This window comes from Dermacentor albipictus, chromosome 6 (assembly GCF_038994185.2).
Source record: "Dermacentor albipictus isolate Rhodes 1998 colony chromosome 6, USDA_Dalb.pri_finalv2, whole genome shotgun sequence".
Taxonomy (NCBI): Eukaryota; Metazoa; Arthropoda; class Arachnida; order Ixodida; family Ixodidae; genus Dermacentor; species Dermacentor albipictus.
In genome coordinates, this window is record NC_091826.1 from 41,898,152 (window position 1) to 41,922,474 (window position 24,323).

General features: G+C 48.9%; 4 protein-coding genes across 6 annotated transcripts in view; 1 reads left to right on the forward strand and 3 right to left on the reverse strand.

Moving 5' to 3' along the window:
• Positions 1-24,323, forward strand: part of LOC135920722 (adhesion G protein-coupled receptor E1-like) — a 506,714-nt gene that overhangs the window by 201,035 nt on the left and 281,356 nt on the right. The window lies entirely within an intron of this gene.
• Positions 1-24,323, reverse strand: part of LOC135920752 (uncharacterized) — a 30,433-nt gene that overhangs the window by 2,513 nt on the left and 3,597 nt on the right. Inside the window, exons 1-2 of one of the 3 annotated variants that reach the window (XM_065454992.1) lie at positions 2,014-2,108; positions 842-1,164 (exon numbers count right to left, since the gene is read on the reverse strand). In XM_065454992.1, coding sequence (XP_065311064.1) covers positions 842-1,164; positions 2,014-2,016 — 326 coding nt within the window. In that variant the 5' untranslated portion in view covers positions 2,017-2,108. Of the gene's footprint in view, positions 1-841; positions 1,165-2,013; positions 2,109-22,670; positions 23,502-24,323 lie in introns of those variants that run through there. The other 2 variants (XM_065454993.1, XM_065454995.1) reach the window with 2 other exon arrangements.
• On the reverse strand, positions 5,471-9,443 carry LOC135920735 (uncharacterized). Its single transcript, XM_065454969.1, has 3 exons — positions 9,325-9,443; positions 8,167-8,492; positions 5,471-6,276 (listed from the first exon to the last, which is right to left on the reverse strand). The coding sequence occupies exons 1-3, from the start codon at positions 9,325-9,327 to the stop codon at positions 5,625-5,627; spliced, it is 981 nt and encodes a 326-aa protein (XP_065311041.1). The 5' UTR covers positions 9,328-9,443; the 3' UTR covers positions 5,471-5,624.
• Positions 13,017-16,852, reverse strand: LOC135920740 (uncharacterized). Its single transcript, XM_065454979.1, has 3 exons — positions 16,761-16,852; positions 15,677-16,002; positions 13,017-13,810 (listed from the first exon to the last, which is right to left on the reverse strand). The coding sequence occupies exons 1-3, from the start codon at positions 16,761-16,763 to the stop codon at positions 13,159-13,161; spliced, it is 981 nt and encodes a 326-aa protein (XP_065311051.1). The 5' UTR covers positions 16,764-16,852; the 3' UTR covers positions 13,017-13,158.

Below are 24,323 nucleotides of genomic sequence, written 5' to 3' on the forward strand. Positions count from 1 at the left end.
AGGTGCTCCTATGGTCCCGGCCATTTTGTCCCTGCTTGTACTCTATGCATGAATAACCAACGCATATGAAAAGGGAGTTGCGCCATCACACGTCACGCAGTCATACATCTATCATAGGACTACCTACAAACATTACTCAATAGAATCCTTGAGCCAGGATTATTTAGCTACCACGTGAATGGCATGTGCCTACTTAATGATATTCATCTGCTTATGGCTTCTTCTGTCCTCGAAACCCTATTTGCTACGCTTTCTCTTAAACTTTCAAGCACTCTTTTCTCTGTAAACGCGTGCAGGCAATAGATTTCTGCGCGTGAGTATGAACACTGCATTTTGTAGCACTCATAACGTACTATTTCGTCAAAAACAATCAATATACAATGGCGTAAACGCCGTCGGCAGTTAGAACAATGATACTTAGAGACATCCGCGCAAGACCTGTCGATCTCGTGCTCGCTGAAGAACCATACGTTCAGTTTCAGTTCAGTTAAGTTTCAGTTTATTCGTCATTAAAAAACAATAAGTAAACAACAAATAGTATGCAGACGAGGGTCCCAAAGTCAATGACTGCAATGGGACCCTCCTATAGAAACAAGCAGTATACATCTCGTACTCCAAAGAGCTGAACTAATGCTCCGCCTCTACACTGATGAAAACACTACACTTCTCGAGAAACCCTGCGCAGTGTCAATGAAGAGCAGTGATAACAGTTTTCGATGGGAGGTGCTTGTGCGGAGTTTAACGTGTGAGCACTCGCATAAGGGCTCCGTGCTTCTTTTTTAAAGTCGAGGTGACGCGGTGATCTAAGAAAGGTTTTAGAATACGGGGTGAAGATTCTCACCACTGCTGCCGGTTCGGCTTTGGCGAGGCTCCGCGCACGCTCGTGACCGACTGCTGACAGTCATCCAGCCCCGACGCTACCAACAACGCTGACGAGTTGCGCCGACTTCGTCGCTGTCGCTGCTGGTCGAGCTCCGCTTCCTGTTGGCCGCGTCTCTTCGCTCCGGCCATGCCTGCGACGGTCGAAGAGGTCGTCTCTTCCGTGCCTTGATCACTCCACGTTGAGCCGCAGGTGGAATTGTCGGTGAGCGGCACCATCTCGGACTCTGCTTTGCGGCCGTGACGCATGATGTCCGCGGCCAAGCAGCTTGCCTTCTTCTTGAGCTGCGGAAAAAAAAAAGAGAGCGAAGAACGTCACTTATAGGTAGCTGATGCAGTGAGCCTTATCTAATGAAGCTGGCACTACTACGATTAATTCGTGGCTGCAAATTCGAGAATAAAACGGAGAGACTAGGTTGCGGTAAATTATACTGCTCACTCTTGCTTTCTGCGAGCACGTGAGCTGTCATCAAAGTGAACGTCTGCCCTTGCGTTAGCCCATGGTCCACATTTGGGGGAGAATGTTACTCGTTTTCTAGAGTTCCCCTTAGGAAGGCTTAACGCTTTCACAGCGTTTCTAAGTTTCTTGCGGGACATTGATCTTATTAAGATAAGACTCGCTGGAGGAAGGGTTGTTAGTAGGATGTTTTGTAAATGCCATGGGTAATGCCAGAATTTCCTTGGTTGCTGCTTTCCTATGTCTCAGGATGCTGTATTGTGTCTCGCCAATTTCGCGTACTGTAGATTAGGCTGGGACTCCTGTCAGCCAATGAGTAACGAAATTGGGTGCCTGTTCCAGGGCAAAGAGGAGGAGCCGACTCTCCTACAGAGATTTAGTAATGCTTCAGTGAAGATTCTATTCAGTCGGAGTTACGCGGACGGCTGTCAATCACGGACACTGGAGGAAGCCTTCTGTGGTTAAATTTTTCTGGTTGGCTAGGGCGACATATACATAAATGTCACTGCAACACACAAAGATGGCTTAGATGGCGTATGCTGAGGGACAAACCCCCAACCAAACCTATGACCTGATTTCTCGGTCAGGATAACTGAATACGGCAGCGTTTCGTTCGACCTCCGTATAACGCGATCTTGACCCGATATCATTGGGTCTCGATAACAAGCGTGTCTTACCATTGCGCAGGTTTATTCTCGGCGAGCCTTGACAGTAGGACGACTGGCAGCACGTGAGCAGTACTAATCCGCCTCTTCTTTGCCTTTGTCTTTGCTCTTGTAGCACTAGCACCACCTCGCGGAAGGCCCACTGTGGATGCGAATAATAAAATTGAGGAAAACTACGATTCCTTCGATAAGAAAAGCGCGTGTGTTTTTTCCATGATACTTATTTCAGTTCGCCTCAGCTGCCTCAGAAATAATTATTTTTTTCAAAACCTGATTCGTGGGCGATCCGCCGCAGTGGGCTACGCCATTTTACTAGGGAACGAGATAGGAGGAGGAAGGAGAAAATACCTTTGTTGGGTCCTGAGGAACCCCTCCCCGCCCACTCTTGGTTAGGTGGTCGGCAGGGGTCGCGGGCCGCACCCACGTTGGGACGGGAAGCCCGTGAGCCTCCGCCCTTTCGTGAGCCCTCTGGACGGCCCGGAGCTGGGTCTGGTGGTCGTCGCTTCGCAGGGGGGCGGAAGGGGGGGCGACTTCCTCGTAGAGTGTAGCCTTACTTCAGGGCCCGAGCAATTGCAAAGTTCGTTTTTGTTCGCACTTTAAATTATCCAACGGATTCTTGGCCACTCCCACGTACTTGGTGTGAGCCCTATATCTTTTTCGGGGAGAGGGGTGGGGACAACTAGAACAGTGCTAAATACTGTAGTTTTAATGTGAACGTCTTACGAAAACAAAAACAGTTGTCAGTTTCGTCTGCACCTGAAGCACTGAAAGTGACAGTAAAGTTTCAGCATTCCTCTGAGAGTGTCCCAGAAAACGTACTCGATGAAGAGTGTGCAAAATGAGTTGCAGGCGTCACCACTCAATGGTGCATGACATGAGACCGAAGTTAAGCATCAGCGTTAGTCAGAGTCCCCCCAAAAAAAGATGGCATAAATTTAGCGTGACATTTTGCATGGTCTGGTATTCTTTTAGTGCGATAAAAACTTGCCCTGAAGGCATAATTCTTTATGAGTATATGTGTATTATACGCGTGCCCTGAGGCCTGTGTTGTGTATGAATTGAAGAAATGTTTTGTGGATTCTCTTATCATGTATCCAGCGGTCATAGTTGGTTGTGACAATGTAGCGGAAGCCGACTTGTAGTAGAAGACGCGAGCATTCCGATTGTAAACCTGGACCTGTCCACATTAGTTGGTATGCATCTGCCTCGATCGCTGGCACTGAGCATTATTGAAAAGTTATTGCCCTGCAGAAACGTTAAACATGTGTGAGCACAGCGTTCCTGCCAGAAGTAGAAAGCCCATTCGCTTCTCTGGCTCCAGCCGAGCCGAACGAGTGAAGCCTGAATGCGCGTTCACCTGAGCTTCGACGTGTTGGCAAACAAACGCGCAGGGCGTCTCTGGCAAGCCTGTCACCTTCCACGGGCGGGTCGCGCGTGTGCGTCGATATTTTGACATCACGACAACGCCGACGACAACGGAGACGGTGCAGGCGCGCGTTCAGCGTCTAATTACTAGCACAGTAATACTGAGGCTATACAGGAAACGCAGTATCCCGCGGTCACGTGGTGTTCTGCTATGAAAACTGCCATTGCATTACACGAATGGTTACGTGAACTATCTTACTCAGCCAGGCAACACAATGTTTCGGCAATGGGTAGAGAATGCGAGCAGTTCTTTTTTGGGGGAGCGGGGGGCACGGTGGTACTAAACTCCTTGGGATTTTCCACGCGCGCTGCAGAGTTCAGTTTGATTGTATCGGGGCGTAGTTGGAAATCAAACGCCATTCCCCATATTATTTGTATATTCGCTTAATGTGGATTGCAGTCCAAGAGCTTTGGATGAGCAGTAATATTTTCTGCCCATACAACGAGTTTAGCTAGCATCGCGTTAAAACTAAGAGGAAAGAACGTGTGAAACCGCTAACAAAGGCAAGTTTCATTTTACATTGTGCTTGCTGCACATGGATTCGTCAAAAAAAAATACACGTCTTTGCTTCTCAAATAGCAACATACTACAGTGTATTCTTGCATGTGTAAAGACCATTCCATCGGTCGAATGAAAGAAGTGGTTCTTGTGGGGAACGGAGGAAAGGCTGGCACTATCTTCTGCAACCCTTGCGGGAGCACGGCTCAGCGCCAGCAGGGGGATGGATGTGGGAGTGAAGGAGATAGAAGGAGGAAGAAAGGTAGACAGCCGCCATGGCAGCAGCGGAGCAGCCCGGCCGGGAAGGCCCAGTGGCGTCCACCGGAGGAGTGGACTGGTGATAGACCATAGGAGGTGACCCAGGAGAAGCGAAGTTGAGGCTGATCAGGAGGGCCCAGTGCTGCCTGAAGTGCTGCCATGCTACCTGACAGCATCAATGTAGCCGGATTCGAAATCTTCGTTATAACGAAACCTGCGGCAAGTTGTTTTTTCACCAACTTTTTTTTCCAATAATTTATCGTTTCTTCATTTCATTTATTAAGCACAAGTGATTTCCCCTGTGTTGTCCTTGGTGCCAGTGTTTGTTGGTTCTTAAGATATGACTAATAAAAATCGGGCCCCTCGGTTAACCCCCTTTCTTCTCGTTTATTACATAACGAGGGTCTCGAATCCGGCTACATTGCTGCCTTCAGGTAGCATATGTGGGTTTATTTACCGGTTGCCTTCACCCAAAAAGATCACGTTCTCGTGACACCTGCGGCGAAAAGGACGTTCCATGTCCGCCGCCAAGGTCTGTGAGTGGTGACGCTCGCTAACACTCCCAGGGTTCTACTAGGACACATAAATACCCAAGAAAGTGGATGGGTAAACAGCGCCGCGGTAGCTAAATTGGTAGGCCATCGCATGCGAAATGCGAAGATTGTGGGTTCCGTTCCCACCTGCGGCAAGTTGTTCGTTCATCCACTTTAATTTCCATTTTTTCTCGTTTCTTTATTTCATTTATTAAGCACAAGTAATTTCCCCTATGTTGTCCTTGGTGTCAGTGTTTGTTGGCTTCTTATGATATGACTAATAAAAATCGGGCCCCTTGGTTAATCCCCTTTCTTTTCGTTTAAAATCCAATGAGGTACGTTGATTACCACTGTAACATTTATTTTCCCTGGCATGTTCAGTGCAATTGAATATCAGAGCCGAGAAATTAGGTATCCAATACCTAGAAAACACACATACCTGTTCACGTTTGCTCGCACTCATCTAGAAAAAACCCACCGCTTGCATCAGATACCGCACTGCTTTGAAGACATGTGTAATTTTTCAGAAGAGGAAGTTGCACATGGCTCTACTGCATGATCTCTTCCTTCGTTCTTGAATGTTCGCTGCGGTGTACTTAGCATATATATCCCTTTACGCTATAGTAGTGTGCGTTCTGCCGAAACCTTAATTCAATTGCAAACACTAACTTTGTTTTTGATATGCCGAGCACAGTAACTCAGTGCTACCAAGAAAAAAAAATCATGTCAACATTAGTATAAACCTTCACTTACGGAAGAATAAAAGCGAGGTTTATTCTTATCGGCAGAGACAACAGTCCACGTTGACAAGCAAATCGGTTGTGTCCATGGCCAAAAACTTTCGCGGGCAAGGGCGTGGAACGATGGACAGCGGCGCTACGGTAACCACAATTCTACGGCAGGTTGTTTTAGTTTCTCAACAGCCCCATAAGTTCTTTTTTCTTTGCTATGGCCTTTCGGTCCAATCGATTCAAGCTTCTTCCGCTCCTTGCGTAAGTCGTGTCCTCCTTAGCTTCACCCAGAGACAACGACGAAAAGTCGTCTGCGCCTCTCGCCACCGCAGACGATCTCTTCTCGCCAGCCGACGCAGGAGGACGTCGACGTTCCCCATCCTGTTCCGAAGCGCCATCTGGTGGAGGCCACGGAAGAGCCTGCGCACGCACTCCCGCGAAAGTTCCGTCGTCTAGCCATATAACCCCGGCAGAAGCTGGCGAACTCGGGACAGCATGTCCGATTGGGGACGTCGAGGATCCGCCACTTTCAGTGCTTCCTGTGGAAGGGGAACCGATAACTACCACGGCTGGCTCATCTGCGCGCACGTTCTTCCTGCCGTCGGTCCGAGGACCTTGGCCCTGGCCGTGGGCGCTGTGGGGTGCATTTATGGCGGGATCAAATGCTTTTTTCCCATCGGCAGTGGAGTAGCTGCCGTAGTCCTCCAAGCGCCGACCACCTTCTTCATCCTGGACATCGGCGTCGCGTAGTGTGAACACCAGGGCGATGGAAGTGGCCACCATCAGCGCCACGACCACGACCGACACCTGGACGAACCACATGGCGTACCTGCGAGACGTAAGCAAGCGCCCAACACTCGCCGTGGTGACTGAGCGTCCATGACTTATCCGCTTAGCACATGAAACTGGGTACGAGGCACCCTTTGGGTAGTTTTATTTTCAGAGGGCAGATTGAAAGAACGTTCGATTAAATATGGGCACGCACACGCGAAAGAACGCGAGGAGGCCAAAAGAATTGAAACCGTGCACTCACCCGTCTCTCACTGCTTGCGTTTTTCTCTAGGCACGCCGAGATCAATCGGTCAATCAACAAATCATGCCAACAGAAGCAAGGCTTCGTGGGTAAATGAGAACATGAACCTTGAGTCGTCTGAATGTATGACGCATACAATCCCTTCTTGCGAGAACTCAGCACGGAGATGGCACTTTGCGCTAACACAGCAAGAGCGTAATTTACCAGGCATTTTCTGGCTCTCATCTTATTTCAATAATAGCGAAATGCAAATATAATCGTATAGTTAGGCCGTGGGTCACGCTACATAAACACAAGTGGTACTAGTTAATCAAATCACCCCTCTCCCCACTACGGCGTACTTCATATATGAGATCGTGCATTGACACGTAAAATTCGAGAAATTAGCTAACGGCGCGATGACGGTGGCCCGAGGACAACAGAACTGCTACATGGTGACGTCAGTGGCACGACAACGCTTCTTTCGCTGGGCTACTCCCCGAAGTGCAGACACTTCTTCTCCTACCATCTTTTAGATCATGCAGAGATGCCAAGCTCTCTGGTAGTTGCTATAAGCGAAGCTGTGGTGAGCCATTAAGTCGAAACGGTGTAGCAGCTCGACAAGAGACTCGCAACAGTTTGGTTACGAACGCACCAGGCGACCGTCTTACCAGGCGGCCAGGAAGAGTGACAGTGTGCCATCACTTCCCACAGCATGTGATCCTTCACACGCCGGAAACCTCTGCTACGATGGCGCGTATTCTCCGCACATGGGTAACCCTTATTCTATTTCTGCGTCTAGATACGTCGAAACGAGTCTTCTGAATCCGAAGAGACACGATTTTCCCGCTCCCATCGTGTATTCGAAGTGACTCCTAGGTAACAGCTTCCTCTCAAGGAAAACAGCTGCGCAGAAGGTGGTGCAGGGATACGAATGAAATTGAATCTTCGTGCAATGTGCGTCATCAGAACAGCGTTGGACCACCTACAACAGTGTGACCTACTAAAGCTGATGTGGTTGTTGTTGAGCTTATTTAGCTGTCGGAGGCTCCTATACCAACTGCACGCATTTTTTTTTGTTTTCTTTAGGGAGTCACATTTCTCTGAAATCTGCGAGTTCCTCTAAAGGGAAGCTTCTCTGAATGAACCAAGAAACATCCCTCGAACGTACGGCGTAAAGCACCAAGTATTGCTCTAATGATGCACATCTGGAATCCGTGGAAGAAAAGCCACGGTACGATATTACGTGAAATGATGTCATGACAAAATTACAAGGAACACAGAAGCCAAGCTGCGTGGCTTCTTTGTTGAGCGCGTTGAACTGCGCAGCTCGGCCGCTTACGATGGGCTGCTTGGCGTTGTGCTATTATGTGCGGTGCGATCCTTCACTTTTCCCTACATTCGTGTACCGGGTGGCTCGACAGTGTTGCACCACAGTTTGTTACTCATTGCTGTGCCTTACGTGCGCGCACTCTGCCATCCTGGTCTCTAAAAGTAAAATGCTTTCTTTTCTTTTCTGGTTACCATGCTCGTTATCAAGGACACGGTCTCAAGAACGGAGCAAGTCCGGAGCACAGCTCTCCTCCTAATAGGTCCCCCATTCCTCCTCGTAATGCGTTTCGAGCTATCGATATCAAGCTATTGATATCTGTTGATATCTATCGAAGTCAAGCTAATGATGAAGGAACGAAATCAGCACGTTCTCACCACTGCTGTCGCCTTCCTTTTGGCCCCGGGCTGTTTATGCTCAGGACCGAGTGCCGAAGGCCCTCTGGCACGTCCGCTACAAACGACGGGGACCGTGAACGCCGTCCGCGTTGCTGTCGGTGCTGTTCGAGCTTCGGTTCCCTCACTTTGTGCTTCTTTGGTGTTCCGGGAAACATTAGCTCGGTCGAACAGCTCGTCTCCTGTATGTCTTCCTCGATCCAGCTTGAGCCACAGGCCGAGCTGTCCGTGAGCGCCATCATCCCGGGCTCCGCTTCGTCGTCCTGGCGTTTCAAGTCCGTGGCCAATTGGCTGGTCTTCTTCTTGAGCTGCGGGGTACAAAATCTTGAAAGTGGAACAGCGTATAGAAGGCATCTGAAACCAATCGGGAAGCGGCGGTAATACTGTTTGGTCGACGAAGCTTTCAGACCATTCAGTGGGATGAATTGCGGTGTGAGCGTTAAGCTCGAAATAAAGGTAGTAATCAAGTCTGAACGTTGTAACGTTGCAAAAGTAAGTTCGACGCAAAAATGTAGTGACCAATTAGAGCTTTAAAGATACCTGCCGCAACTAAACCACCAGGTTTCGTTGCAGAAACGTGAGCTTTCGGCCCTTCTTAACGCTAACCTGTTTCACGCATTTTATTAATAATTTCGCTCGTCTTGACTTAGTTCTCGGTTGTCTTGAAATAAAATTCAGAATACCTATGCGGACCAAGCCTACAGCGACTTCTGAGTCGATATTAGGTTCGCTTGCATTAAACACTAGCGCAGAGTAAAAAAAAAATATGGTCTGCATACAGCCTGTCACCAACTCCACACAGAATCGCGAGCGCCAGCGCTTGTCCCAGGCAATTACAAACGAGAGCAAGCCGTGTGTTCCACCTCGCCGATAGCGCTGCTAATCCTACTGCAATGTTTCCATTATTAATCGCGTGAACCAGAGGCGGGTAACGGAAAATCCCTCATGGTTCTCTTGTTTCTTTGGCTGACGCGATCAGTAGCTTTCTCTGCTCTGCCAACAGTTACTCGGGCTGTACGATATGCAAGCCACCGCCGCGCGGACCTCGTCGTTCCTATTTCTCGATCAAGACCCTGTCCGGTTACGTGCCACATCATTGCCATAACATATCGCGCTAGCTCCACTGCGAGTGTCTCTTACCATGTTGCAGCTTGCTCTAAGCGAGGCTTCGCAGGAGGACCGCTTCTTGCACAAGCGCAATTTGAATCCACCTCTTCTTTTGCCTTTAGCCTCTGGTGCTTGCGCCAGCTCGTGCCAGGTTGACTACGTGCGTGGCTCATACAACCGAGAAAGACGACAGCTATTGCAATTGGCAGAGACGGTGGGTATGTGCCATGTTTAAAAGCACTTCACCTTCAACGAATTGAAAGCTGCGTCGGTGTCGCGACCTTCTGATTTCTGATTGGTAAGATGTGCTGGCCCCACCTGTATTGTCCTCTTCATTAAACGTTCATTGGCACAAAAGACGATACGAACATTTTAGTCACAATGATGGCTCCGTGCTACCAGGATGATAACATATGGAAAGTACTGAACATTACATACACGGCAGGTTTAAAGAAATGAGCGAATCCGCATGGCTACACTAATATCTAACCACGTAGGGCCACAGAAGCGCTCACTGTTCAGGAGTTCCAAGCTTTAAAATAAATCTTTTGAACTTAGGATGACGTTACCTCTGGTGTATATATAAATAAACCAGAGGGATGTCAAATGTAACAGTTCTTGCTCCGCTTTCGTTTAATAATTCGGGATATTTCGCACTTCATCAGACAGGTCAACAACATCTTCAGGACATGGAAATTACGTTTTCTTATTCTTCGTGGAACATCAATAGCCTCTGCTCTTATTTGTGTGATATCGAGTCTTGTCTTGATGGACTTCCTTTCTTATCACTAGTAGATGTTCACTGCTTGTCATTACATTGTCAAATCCGGCTTTTCTGCCTCATCATTATGAGCATGTGGCGATTCCGCAACTCACATAAGTAATATGCTTGGGGATTACTTACAAAGATAATTTAAACTCATAGGAGAACGTCAAGGCAAACGTTCAAAAAGAATACTCAGTGCCCTTCATTTCTGTGAAGAAGGATGACTAGGAAGCAATGCATGTGGGCCCCTTTTAATTTCGAACTGCTCCTCCGCCGCCCGTCGGCCCGGTATTGCTCTATCTTCGGGATCGGCCCACGTGTGGGGAGTGCTTAACGCCTGGTTCACCTCCACCGTGGGTGAGCCCGGTTTTACACTATCTTCGGGATGGGCAACGTACGGGGATGGCCTAACGCCTGCTACCCTTCCGCAGCGGGTCGGCCCTGTATTGCAACTGCTACGGGATTTTTTTCTGCAGGCGGACAGAGTAATGGGAAAAGTAGGCCTTAACAGCTTCGCTCTAAAATAGAAAAGGAACGCGCCGTAATCCTGTTGCGTTGCTTGAGCAATAGGCGCAAAAGTATCAGCTGGCACCGACCTACAATATTGCATAAGCGCCTTGGGGGTGTGGGAATCGGGGGTGAGGGGATGGTGTTGGGTTGCTAAGTCCGATGGCGTGTGTGTGCGTACACAAACACACACACACACACACACACACACACACACACACACACACACACACACACACACACACACACACACACACACACCGTGCGCGTGGTGACTTGTAACCGTGGTCACTGGTTATCGAAACCAACCACCGGACTAACTTGGGTCACTGTGTATGTGGCAGTATATGCACGCGTGTCGCTCTTCAACCAACCTCTATCACGCCCATATGCGTCACTGCCGATGCGTCACAAGGTACACACCGCTGCTCGAAGGGACTCTGGGACGCCGACTTCGAGTACTGTGCACTTGCGACTCGGCCTGTGGCGGTCTTCAATGATTCTGTTTGATACCGACATGGGTGACTTGGTATGTGGCAGTAGGCGGATGCCGCTCTACAATGAACTTCTTTGACAACTGATGCAACTAGGTATGTGCAAATGACGGAAAGAAAGGTATGTGAGAATGACAATGACGGGAAGAAAGATCCCTTAAATTTCTCCGTCTCAGGAAAGTTTACTGACCACAGGATTTGAGGAAAAGCTGAGTACCTCTACCAGTCTCACAACCCAACCTAGTATGAGTTTTCACAACCCAACCTGGTATTCGATGCCTCCACTAGTGCATGTCAGCAGCATTGTGATGTACGGTTTCAATGGCTGCTGCTACAGGCTGCTCGGAAATTAAACATTTTCTGAGATACCATGGTCCGTAACCTTTTTAGTTTACTGTAGGTTTGGCATAGTTGTTTACTTATTCCATTATCAGATCGCGGTGTCTATTCTGTGAAAGCTTCAGTACAAGTTGCAAACGCCAACAATGTTTCTTCTGACACGATATGAGCAACCGAGGGTTATTAGAGAAGCACTAGCACAATAATTTTGTCTTTTTCTTTCGGTTGTAATAAGTAGCCAACCAACCAGTTATCAAGGCACAAATACTAGTTTATTTTAGCACGCGGTACTTTGTTAACTAGAGCTCTATTCCTAGCGATGACCCAAAGTTTCGATTTCAGAGAGCAACGAGAGCAGACAGAAGGTTCGTAACACAGCTGGTCGCGCGATCGAGCAATAACTGTGGCGCTAGCGCTGGCGTGCGAGATTTGTTGTTGCTAGATTTTCTCCAGCTACTTACACACGTGTGCCGCGCAAAATTCCTCACCTTCCTCGTCGTAAGAAACTCCAGAGGGCGACCAACTACACACTGCAGCTCATTCGCCGGGTGGCTAATCGGCACCAGGGCATGGGCGAGAGCGATCTGCTTCGACTTGTGCAGGCATACATAACCAGCAGAACCATGTACTCGACACCATATGTCAAACTAGCAGTCACAGATTTAGCCAAATTAAACACCATGATCCGACGAAGCACAAAGGCAGCCTTGGGCCTTCCGGACCACGCGGCCACCGCAAGGCTAGAGGCCTTAGGCATGCATAACACGATCGAGGAGCTCTTGGACGCTCACCACACAGCCCAAGTCCGTCGTCTCTCGCTAACCCCGGCTGGCCGAACAGTGCTCCGGAAGCTCAGTCTCGAGGCTATCCCCGAAATTACAGAGTACGTAACGATTCCGCGAAAGGTCAGGGGGCATATTTATGCCCCACCTCTACCCCGCAACATGGACCCCGAGTTCCATCAGGGCCGTCGGCAGGCCCGTAGTGAAGCCATTTGGCGACGCTATGGCTCGCAAGATGGAGTGGTCTACACAGACGCAGCCAGACACCCTCGCGGCGACCTCATGACTGCGGTGGTAGGTGATCACAACGGAGGACTGCTAGAACATACAACAATCACGGCTAGCCTAGTGGTGGAAGCGGAGGAAACCACGACTGCCATTGCCATGCATGTGGACGCAAATGTTCCCTGGCGTGTTCAGTGCAATTGAATATCAGAGCCGAGAAATCACGTATCCAATACCTAGGAAACACACATACCTTTTCATGTTTGCTCGCACTCATCCAGCAACAAACCCAGCGCTGGCATCACATAACGCACTGCTTTCAAAACACGTATCTGACTTGTGTGTGAAATCTCCATTAAGTAATTTTTCAGAACCGGAAGTTGCACAAGGCTCTATTGCATGATCTCTTCCTTAGTTATTGAATGTTCGTTTTTGTGTACTTAGCGTATATATCCCTTTACGTTATGGTAGTGTGCGTTCTGCCTAAACCTTAATTCAATTGCAAACACTAACTTTGTATCTGATAAGACGAGCACAGTAACTCAGTGATACCAAGAATAAAAAAAATCATGTCAACATAAGCATAAACGTTCACTTACAGAAGAATAAAAGCGAAGTTTATTCTTATCTGGAGAGACAACAGTCCACGTTGACAAGCAAGTTGGCTGTATCCATGGCTAAAAACTTTCGCGAGCAAGTGCGTGGAAAGATGGACTGCGGGGCTACGGTAACCAAAATTCTACGGGAGGTTGTTTCAGTTTCTCAAGAGCTCCATAAGTTCTTTTTTCTTTGCTATAGCCTTTCGGTCCAATCGATTCAGGCGTCTGCCGCTCCTTGGGTAAGTCGTGTCCTCTTTGCCTTCACCCAGAGAAGACGACGAAAAGTCGTCTGCGCCTCTCACCACCACAGAACGTCCCTTCTCGCCAGCCGACGCAGGAGGGCGTCGGCGTCCCCCATCCAGTTCTGAAGCGCCATCTGGTGGAGGCCACGTAAGAGCCTGCGCACGCACTCGCACGAAACCTCCGCCTTCTAGCCATATGACCCCGGCAGAAGCTGGTGAACTCGGCACAATGTCTTCGATTGGGGACGTCGAGGATCCGCCGCTTTCGATGCTTCCTGTGGAAGGGGAACCGACAACAACTGTGGCTGGCTCATCTGCTCGCACGTTCTTTCTGCCTTCGGCCTGAGGGCCTTGACCCTGGCCGTGGGCGCTGTGGGGTGCATTTATGGCGGGATCAAATGTTTTTTTCCCATCGGCAATGGAGTAACTGCCGTAGTCCTCCAAGTGTCGAGCACCTTCCTCATCCTGGACATCGGCGTCGCGCAGTGTGAACACCAGGGCGATGGAAGCGGCCACCATCAGCGCCACGACCACCACCGACACCTGGACGAACCACATGGCGTACCTGCGAGACGTAAGCAAGAGCCCAACACTCGGCATTGTCACTGAGTGTTCATGACTTATGCGCTTAGCACATGAAACTGGGTACGAGGTACCGTTTGGGTAGTCTTACTTCTAGAGGGCAGATAGAACGTGCGCTTAAATATGGACAGGCACACGTGAAAGAACGCAAGCTGGCCAGAAGATTTGAAGCCTTGCACTTACCCGTCTCTCATGGCTTGCGTTTTTTCTAGGGAGCCTGAGATCAATTGGTCGATCAACACCTTATGCCAACACCAGCAAGGCTTCCAGAGTAAATAAGAACATTTTACCTTTAATAGTCTCAATATATGACGCATACAATCCCTTCTGGCAAGAACTTAGCACGGAGATGGCACTTCGCGCTAGCACAGCAAGAATGTAATTTACTTGGCATTTTGTAGCCCTCATCTTATTCGCATAGGAGCGAAATGCAAACAGAATCGAATAGTTAGGCTCTCGGTCACATTACATAAAGACATGTGGTAAACGATAATCACATTATCCCCCTCCCTATGGCGTACTTCCTATGAGACCTGCATTGACACGTAAAATCCCAGAAATTACATAACGGCGCGGCGACGGTGGCACGAAGACAACAGAAGTGATACACGGTGACGAGAGTGGCATAGCAACGCTTTCTTCGCTGGGCTACTCCCCGAAGTGCGGACACTTCTTCTCCTACCATCTTTTAGATCACGCAGAGATGCCACACTCTGTGGTAGTCGCTATAAGCGAAGCTGTGGTGAGCCATTAAGTCTAAACGGCATAGCAGCTCGACAAGGGTCTCGCAACAGTGCGGTTACGAACGCATCAGGCGACCGTCATACTAGGCGGCCAGGAAGAACGACAGAGTGCCATCACTTCCCACAGCATGCGATCCTTCACACGCAGGACACCTCTTCTACGATGGCGCGTATTCTCCGCACATGGGTAACCCTTATTCTATTTCTGCGTCTAGATACGTTGAAACGAGTCTTCTGAATCCGAAGGGACATGATTTTTCCGCTCCCATCGTGTATTCGAAGTGACTTCTAGGTAACAGCTTCCTCTCAAGGAAAACAGCTGGGCAGAAAGTGGTTCGGGGATACGAAAGGAATTGAATCTTCGTGCAATGTGCGTCATCAGAACAGCGTTGGACCACCTACAACAGTATGACCTATTAAAGCGGATGTGGTTGTCGTCGAGCCTAATTAAGTGTCGGGGGCTCCTATTCCAACTGCATGCTTTCTTTTTCTTTAGCGAGTCAGATTTCTCTGAAATTTCTTCTAAAAGGAAGCTTCTCTGAATGAACCAAGAAACATCCCTCGAACGTACGGCGTAAACGCACCAAGTATTGCTCTAATGATGCACATCTGAAATGCGTGAAAGAAAGCCATGGTACGCTATTACGTGAAATAATCTCAAAATAAAATGACAAGGAACACAGAAGCCAAGCTGCATGGCTTGTTTGTTGAGCGCGTTGAACTGCCCAGTTCGGCCGCGTACGATGGGCTGCTTGGCGTTGTGCTATTATGTGCGGTGCGATCCATCACTTTTCCCTACGTTGGTGTTCCGGGTCGCTCGACAGTGTTGAACCGCAGTTTGTCGCTCATTGTTGTGCCTTATGTGCGCGCACTCTGCAATCCTGGTCTCTAAAAGCGAATAGCTTTCTTTTTTTTCTGGTTACCATGCTCGTTATCATGGACACGGTCTCAAGAACGGAGCAAATTCGGAGCGCAGCTCTCCTCCTAATATGTCCCCCATTCCTCCTCCCAATGCGTTTCGAGCTGTCGATATCAAGCTATTGATATCTATTGATATCTATCAAAGTCGAGCTAATAATGAAGGAACGAAATCAACACGTTCTCACCACTGCTGTCGCCTTCCTTTTGGCCCCGGGCTGTTTATACTCAGGACCGAGTGCCGAAGGCCCTCCGGCACCTCCGCTACTGACGACGGGGACCGCGAACGCCGACCGCGTTGCTGTCGGTGCTGTTCGAGCTTCGGTTCCCTCACTTTGTGCTTCTTTGGTGCTCTGGGAAACATTAGCTCGGTCGAACAGCTCGTCTCCTGTATGTCTTCCTCGATCCAGCTTGAGACACAGGCCGAGCTGTCGGTGAGCGCCATCATCTCGGGCTCCGCTTCGTCGTCCTGGCGGTTCAAGTCCGTGGCCAATTGGCTGGTCTTCTTCTTGAGCTGCGGGGTACAAAATCTTGAAAGTGGAACAGCGTATAGAAGGCATCTGAAACCAATCGGGAAGCGGCGGTAATACTGTTTGGTCGACGAGGCTTTCAGACCATTCAGTGGGATGAATTGCGGTGTGAGCGTTAAGCTCGAAATAAAGGTAGTAATCAAGTCTGAACGTTGTAACGTTGCAAAAGTAAGTTCGACGCAAAAATGTAGTGACCAATTAGAGCTTTAAAGATACCTGCCGCAACTAAACCACAAGGTTTCGTTGCAGAAACGTGAGCATTCGGCCCTTCTTAAGGCTAACCTGTTTCACGCATTTTATTAATAATTTCGCTCGTCTTGACTTAATCCTCGGTTGTCTTGAAATCAAATCCAGAATAACTGTGCGGACCGAGCCTACAGCGACTACCTGAGTCTTATTTAAAATATTTAGAGTCGATAATTAGAAACGGGAGCAAGCCGTGTGGTCCACCTCGCCGATAGCGCTGCTCACTGAAAGAGCGCTCCTAATCCTACTGCAATGTTTCCATTAATAATCGCGTGAACCAGAGGCGGGTAACGGAAAATCCCTCATGGTTGTCTTGTTTCTTTGGCTGACGCGATCAGTAGCTTTCTCTGCTCTGGCGACAGTTACTCGGGCTGTACACTATGCCAGCGAACGCAAGGACCTCTTCAATCCTATTTCTCGATCAAGATCCCGTCCGGTTACGTGCCACATCATTGCCACGAGATATCGCGCAAGCTCCACTGCGAGTGTCTCTTACCATGTTGCAGCTTGCTCTGAGCGAGGCTTCGCAGGAGGACCGCTGCTTGCACAAGCGCAATTTGAATCCACCTCTTCTTTTGCCTTTTTTCTGTGGTGTTTGCGCCACCTCGTGCCAGGTTGACTACGTGCGTGGCTCGTACAACCGAGAAAGACGACAACTGTTGCAATTGGCAGAGACGGTGGGTATGTGCCATGTTTAAAAGCACTTCACCTTCAACGAGTAGAAAGCTGCGTTGGTGTGGCGACCTTCTGATTTTTGATTGGTAAGATGTTCTGGCCCCACCGGTATTGTCCTCTTCATTAAACGTTCATTGGCACAAAAGACGATACGAACATTTTAGTCACAATGATGGCTCCGTGCTACCAGGATGATAACATATGGAAAGTACTGAACATTACATACACGGCAGGTTTAAAGAAATGAGCGAATCCGCATGGCTACACTAATATCTAACCACGTAGGGCCACAGAAGCGCTCACTGTTCAGGAGTTCCAAGCTTTAAAATAAATCTTTTGAACTTAGGATGACGTTACCTCTGGTGTATATATAAATAAACCAGAGGGATGTCAAATGTAACAGTTCTTGCTCCGCTTTCGTTTAATAATTCGGGATATTTCGCACTTCATCAGACAGGTCAACAACATCTTCAGGACATGGAAATTACGTTTTCTTATTCTTCGTGGAACATCAATACCCTCTGCTCTTATTTGTGTGATATCGAGTCTTGTCTTGATGGACTTCCTTTCTTATCACTAGTAGATGTTCACTGCTTGTCATTGCATTGTCAAATCCGGCTTTTCTGCCTCATCATTATGAGCATGTGGCGATTCCGCAACTCACATAAGTAATATGCTTGGGGATTACTTACAAAGATAATTTAAACTCATAGGAGAACGTCAAGGCAAACGTTCAAAAAGAATACTCAGTGCCCTTCATTTCTGTGAAGAAGGATGACTAGGAAGCAATGCATGTGGGCCCCTTTTAATTTCGAACTGCTCCTCCGCCGCCGGTCGGCCCGGCATTGTTCTATCTTCGGGATCGGCCCACGTGTGGGGAGTGCTGAACGCCTGGTTCACCTCCACCGTGGGTGAGCCCTATATTATACTATCTTCGGGATCGGCTGATGCATGAGGAGTGCCTAAAGCCTGCTTCGCTTCCGCCGCGGGCCAGACCTGCATTGCAATATCTCCGGTTTTTTTTCTGGAGGCGGACACGGTAGTGGGGAAAGTAGCCCTTAACAGCTTCGCTGTAAAAGAAAAAAAGAACGCGCTGGATATGCTGTCGCGTTGCTTGAGCAATAAACGCAAAGGTATGAGCTGGCACCGACCTACAAAATTATTTAACCACCTTGGGGGGGGGGGGGAATTGGGGAGGGGGAGGGGAGTTGGTGTTGCGTTGCTAAGTCCGATGGCGTGTGTGTGTGTGTGTACACACACATACACGCATACAAACACACCGTGCGCGTGGTCACTGGTTATCCAAACCACCCACCGGACTAACTTGCGTCGCTGAGTATGTGGCAGTGTATGCATACGTGTCGCTCTTCAACCAACCTCTTTCACGCCCATATGCGTCACTACCGATGCGTCACAAGGTACACACAACTGCTCGAAGAGACTCCGTGACGCCGACATGGAGCAGTGCGTACGTGCGACTCGGTCTGTGGCGGTCTTCAGTGATTCTCTTTGATACCGACTTGGGTGACTTGGTATGTGCCAGTAGGTGAGTGCCGCTCTACAATGAACTTATTTGACGACAACTGATGCAACTAGGTATGTGCAAATGACCGAAAGAAAGATATGTGCCAGTGACAGTGATGGAAAGAAAGATCCCTTAAGTTTATCCCTTGCTGAGCGGAATCGAGCCCACGTCACAATGGTTCAGGGACAGCGACCCGACGCACTTAACAGGTTGCACCACAAATGAAGTTGATATGTGCCACTTTTTCAATAAATGCCTTCTTACACCAGCGTTTAATCGACCTGCTCCGTGAAAGCACTGCGCCTGTGGCCCTCTTCAATGAGACTGTCGCCAACTTGGGTGAAGATGTGCGTGACAACGAAAGTAAATTTGGTACCCTAAGAATGCGAAGACATCAAGACGAGCTCGCGACAGTATTGGTTCTACGCGGGCAAAGTCATCCGGCCTAGGAATCCGAGGGCCTTGGCTATTCGCCGTGCCCTGTACACTTTGTGCATCGGTTGACATGCCTTCCTTTTTAGTTGACCAAGAGGCTAGTTGGGCCACCGGCCGTGGTTTCTTAGTGGCTCGGTGTTGGGCGGCCAAGCACGAAGTCGCGGCAAGATTCCCGCCCATGGAGGCCGCATTTCGATGGGGAATAAACGTGAAAACACCCATGTAGTTAGATTTAGGGGCACGTTTAAGAAACTCTCGTGGTCCAAGGTATTCCGGAGTACCCCACTGCAGCATGCTTCATAATCAAATCGTGGTTTTGGCAAGTAAAACCCTGTTATTCAGTTTAGGGTAGGTGAGCCGATCGCGGAGAAATATAGTCTCTGGCACAAAGTGGATAATACTCAACTCTACTGACGCTAGGTATGCCCGTACCATTAATTTGACTTACTCTGCGACTAATTCTCGATTTACGCTCGTTGAGACCTGCATTCTCATACCTTTTGCGACTCGCTACGACACTTTCGAGGAGCGAAGAGGCCGTTAATTTTTCTGGAAGTGGTTAATAGATACCCACTTCCCTGATACGATAAATCCCCGTGAAGTCAGCGAAGAAGACCTAGTCCTAAAATAGAATTGGGCATAAGCGCTGCGAATGCGCTGAAGTTTCCTTGTGAAGTATGACTGTTTGATTGCTGAGGTTGAACGCACCAAGGCAACGGTTGGGGCGATGTAAGACGCCCTAATTGTAGCGTTACAGATTAGTGCAGCCACCTGGAAATGAGGTGTGCTGCTAGTCGCTGCTTCGGTTTCTGCTCGCGGTGGCGTTGTTCTGGGGATGGCAGGTTGTGAAAATGTTCCGGTGTCATTCGTTGTGTAGGCGTTAAACAAAACCAGACGATCGAAATAAAACCACAGCTCCCCACTACGGAGTTTCTAATAGAGCATGAGCTGGCATAAGACGCTGAAGTGTAAAATCCCATTGGTTACACCACAGCGTCACGTCAAATGCACGGTGTGGTATTCCAGTGGTGATAAGGTAACATGGACTTAGAAAGTATTAAGGAAGTTATGAAGCGAAGGATAGCTGTCTGAAACATTGTGTTTTAAAGGAAATTAGTAAAAATGTTAACTGGAAGAAATTCAGTCCAACCCATTATTGAATTCCGCAATTTAACGAAGTACAATCGCTATCGGCGGGTCCTTCGCAATGTTTGCCGTTTAGGTGTATTTGAAATCCAGTAGCTCACAAAAACAAGAAAGAAACGCTGATACTTTAGACTGCAAGCACGCACACCTCCTAACACCTTTAGTTTTTTTCGTTTCGTAAAACAATATGTGCTAGTAGAAAATTAGGTATCCCATCAAATCCTGCTGTCAGAACACACCTTGATCATGCAGGTATGATGATACTGCGTATCGCGCATCGTGTTATTATTTTTTTTTGACGGAGCAAAGTTTACGGACCACAGGATTTGAGGAAAAGCTGAATACCTCCACCAGTCTCACAACCCAAGCTAGTAATCGTTTTTACAGCCTCCACTAGTGCTTGCCAGCAACATTGTGATGTACGTATGGTTGTACTGGCTGCCGCTACAGGCTGCTCAGAAATTCAGCATTTTCTGAGATAGCTTGGCCAGTAAACTTTTTAGTTGACAGTACGTTTGGCATGGTTGTTCACTTATCCCATTATCAGATTGCGGTGTCTATTCTGTGAAAACTTCAATACAAACTGCAAACGCGAACAGTGCTTCTTCTGACGCGATATGAGCAACCGAGTGTTATTAGAGGAGCACTGGCGCAATAATTTTATGTCTTCTCCTTTCGGCTGTGATAAGTACCTCACGAGCCAGTTATCATGACAGAAATACTAGTTTGTTTTATCACGCAACGGTTTATTATCTAGAGCTTTAATTATAGGGATTAGCCAAAGTTTCAATTTCAGAGAGCAACGAGAGGCGACAGAAGGTTCGTGAATGGTCGGGTGGCCATGCGATCACGCAATAACTATGATGCGAACGCTGGCGTGCGAGATTTGTGGTTGCTAGATTTTCTTCATCTACGTATACACGTGTGCCGCCTAATGTCCTCGCCTACCGCGTCGTCATCTTTATTTCGTCGTCCAGCAGCGACAATTATGTGCAGACGAGAGCCATCGCAATACTTTTAGGTGCGTAGGAATCTTCAAACCTACCTACCTTCCCACTTGGCAACCCTGATGTAGTGACTGATTTACTTCTAGCAGCAGCCGATTGGAGGCGACACAGGTTGACGCTAGCACCGACTGGAGACCAGCTGGCCTCCCCGGATAAAAAGGCAAATGACATTTTTTTCTTAAAACAGGCGAGAACGGGTGCCGTGTATTATATGAACCACAGAGAGAGTAAATTGAGATCTTTCTGTATATTTTCAATAAGGCAAAGCAGGAGCAAGCATAAGTTTTTTTATATCTACTCTGGAAATTCGGCTGCTCATCAACAGTGTCCACGCTTGAAGTCCAGTGGCTCGCCCGAACTCCGTCCACTTCTGCCGTGTAGGGTGATGGAGGGGAAACCCTTCCGTGCTACTACGCATTCTATCTAGACTATCCCGAACCGAGGCAACAGTTCTCTGCTGACTATGGCTAGGAGTGTCTTTCACGAATGCATTTGCTTGCCGCATCGGAATGACTGACAGTGCTGCTGCCTGTAATAGTTGCGGCAGGGTGGAAACAATCGAACATATCCTATGTCATTGTCCCTGAGGGCATTTCGCAGAGACAGCCGCTCGTGACGGTGTTGGCACACCTCGATGACCAGCCACTTTCTGAGGAGACAATCTTGGCTGCCGGCAAACGTGACCTCCACACCAGAAGGCGGTGAAGGCGCTACTGAAATTTTCCCGATGAAGCGACCTGCTGCAATGACTCTGACACGCCTGCGTTCCTGTGTGTGCGTGTGTGTGTGTGTGCGTCTCTGCGTGCGCGCGCGTGTGTGTGCGTGCGTGTGTGTGTGTGTGTGTGTGTGTGTGTGTGTGTGTGTGTGCGTGTGCGTGTGCGTGTGCGTGTGCGTGTGCGTGCGTGTGTGTGTGTGTGTGTGTGTGTGTGTGTGTGTGTGTGATTTTCCTTGTTTCCCTTTGACACCCTTTCCATATGTGTATACTTTTTTTCTTTTTTTTAGATCTTTCTGTCTCCCCTTAAACCTTCTCCAGTGCAAGGTAGCAAACTCGATGTGTACCTGTTGGCCTCCTTGCCTTTCCCATCTATTTTAATTCTCTATGAATGACGGTACCCAGCTCTGAATGCGTTGGGCAGAACTACACGATGCCGTATGCACTCGACATTGTACCTTACTCGCGTTTCGTGCGGAGCCAGTCACCGCATATAGGTGTGGGACATCTCAACGCGCGCTACAAGAACTGTAGAAATGAAACGGAGGGCATCCCGCTATGACTAACAACCGATGAAGAGTGGAAGTGCGGCAATGTAGAGCTAGGTTGTGTGATGGGCAAGAGCACACATAAGGAGCCGGGTAACCAACACAAACGTATGACGTAGCGCTGCTGTTATGCTCTGGGAAGTTTACAAATCCACGTTGTTGACACCAATGTCGTGAGGTGCTGCGCTTGGCGGTTCTTGAGTGCGCACCTATTATAAACGTTATCTTAAGTTTGTTTCAAGCGACATTCACTGTTGATATTCAGTAGATGATGCGTGTTATCGAAAGCAATCAATCTGGCAAGTTATTTGGACTTCGAAATGTGTTCACTACTCTTTTTGAAAAACAAACAAAAATGTGTAGGCTCAAGCACCAGCGTTAAGCACGTGCAGTGTAAGCACTCTTATTAGAAAACATAAGTTTGCAGAGAACAAAAGTTCTATCCGTAGCCAAAAAATTTCGCGAGAAAGTGCACAGGACAATTGACAGCGAGGCCCGTGTTCGGCTGCAGACTAGCGTCACGTTGTCTCAGTTGTTCAAAAGTCCCATGACACCTTGTTTTCTTAAGACAGCCTTTCGGTTCAGTCGCTTCACGTTTCTGCCGTTCTTCGCGAAGGTCCCCTTGTTTGCGTTTTTACCTAGAACAGTCGACGAAGAGCTGTCTCTGCTCTTCGCCACTCCAGAACCTCTGTTGTCGTCGGGTGACACAGAATGGCGTCGGCGTTCTCCGTCCAGTTCAGAAGCTCGACCCTGTGGTTCTGGAGCAAATCCCTCCGGCCGTACTTGCCCTAACGTTTCATCCTCTAGCCATACAACTCCGGAACCAACTGGCGAACTGGGAGCAGTGTGCCTGCTTTCGGACTGTGAGGGTCCACGCTTTCCAGCGCTTCCGGTGGATGGAGAAGAACCGGAAGCCGGCTTGGCTCGTCCCTCTTCGTTGGCGTCGTCCGCTTTGCGAGTGGCCCGACGGCCTTGGTCCTCGATGTCGGCGTTGTGGAGCCAGATCGCGCCGGGCCCGAATGTGAGTTCGTCGCCGCCAACTGCGTCGCTTCCGCTGTCGTCGTCCCAGGGTCGAGTGCTAATCTGATTCTGCACCTCGGCGTCACGCAGCGCGTACACCAGGGCGATGGTAGCGGCAACCGCCAGCGCCACAACCACGACCGACAACTGGACGAACAACATGGAGGACCTGCGACGTAAGCGAGCAGAGGGAAGAACCCTCGCGATGGCTAGGTGTCTGTCCCGCTCCCCCGTTCAGCACACATGGCTACGAGTTCAATGCGCGATTGTGGCGCCTTATTCAGGCGGGTGCATGAGCGCTGGTGCAAGTATATTTATATGTACACAATAATTTACTGTATATATACATATATTGAAACGCACGGAACGTTATCGAACATGCTATACTGTACGCCAAGCAATTTTCTTTCATTTCAAAGTGGTTCCAAAAGAGCTCCCGAGGCAACGCTTTTTATTAAGGGACACAGTTGCATGTGCAGTATATCGTAGACGTTTGAAAGTGGTGGGGCCTTTGCGACGTCTGCCGTCGCTTGTCGTTCCAGTACAGCGGGGTAACTCATTTATACGGTTTTTTTTCCGCAAGATCATGTCGTTGTGCCTAGGCGCATTGCGGAGCAGGAAGGGAGGCTTTTCTCACTGGTACTACGGAAGTCAAGCGATAACGAAAACCTGCCCAATTTTTTTATGCGAAGCATATTACTAGAGCTCAACCCAGCTCCTCAGGCGAGGCGGTGTCGCCTTCAATACCACGTGACATCGTGACGTCATGACAGAGGAGAAACGGGGCTCCAACTCGCGCCGTTGCTCGCGGCGTCGCCCCCCGCATCGGACGCGGTGAGCGTCGAGCAACGCAGCGTTCGGCGCGACAACGAAATGTGCGCCTGAGCAAGCGCCGCAGGCCTGAGCCGACGCCGACGACACCGGCTTTTCTGCGACACGAGCTCCTTAACGCTGTCGCGTTAAAATAAAGGTTAATATGCTTCGCATCCTG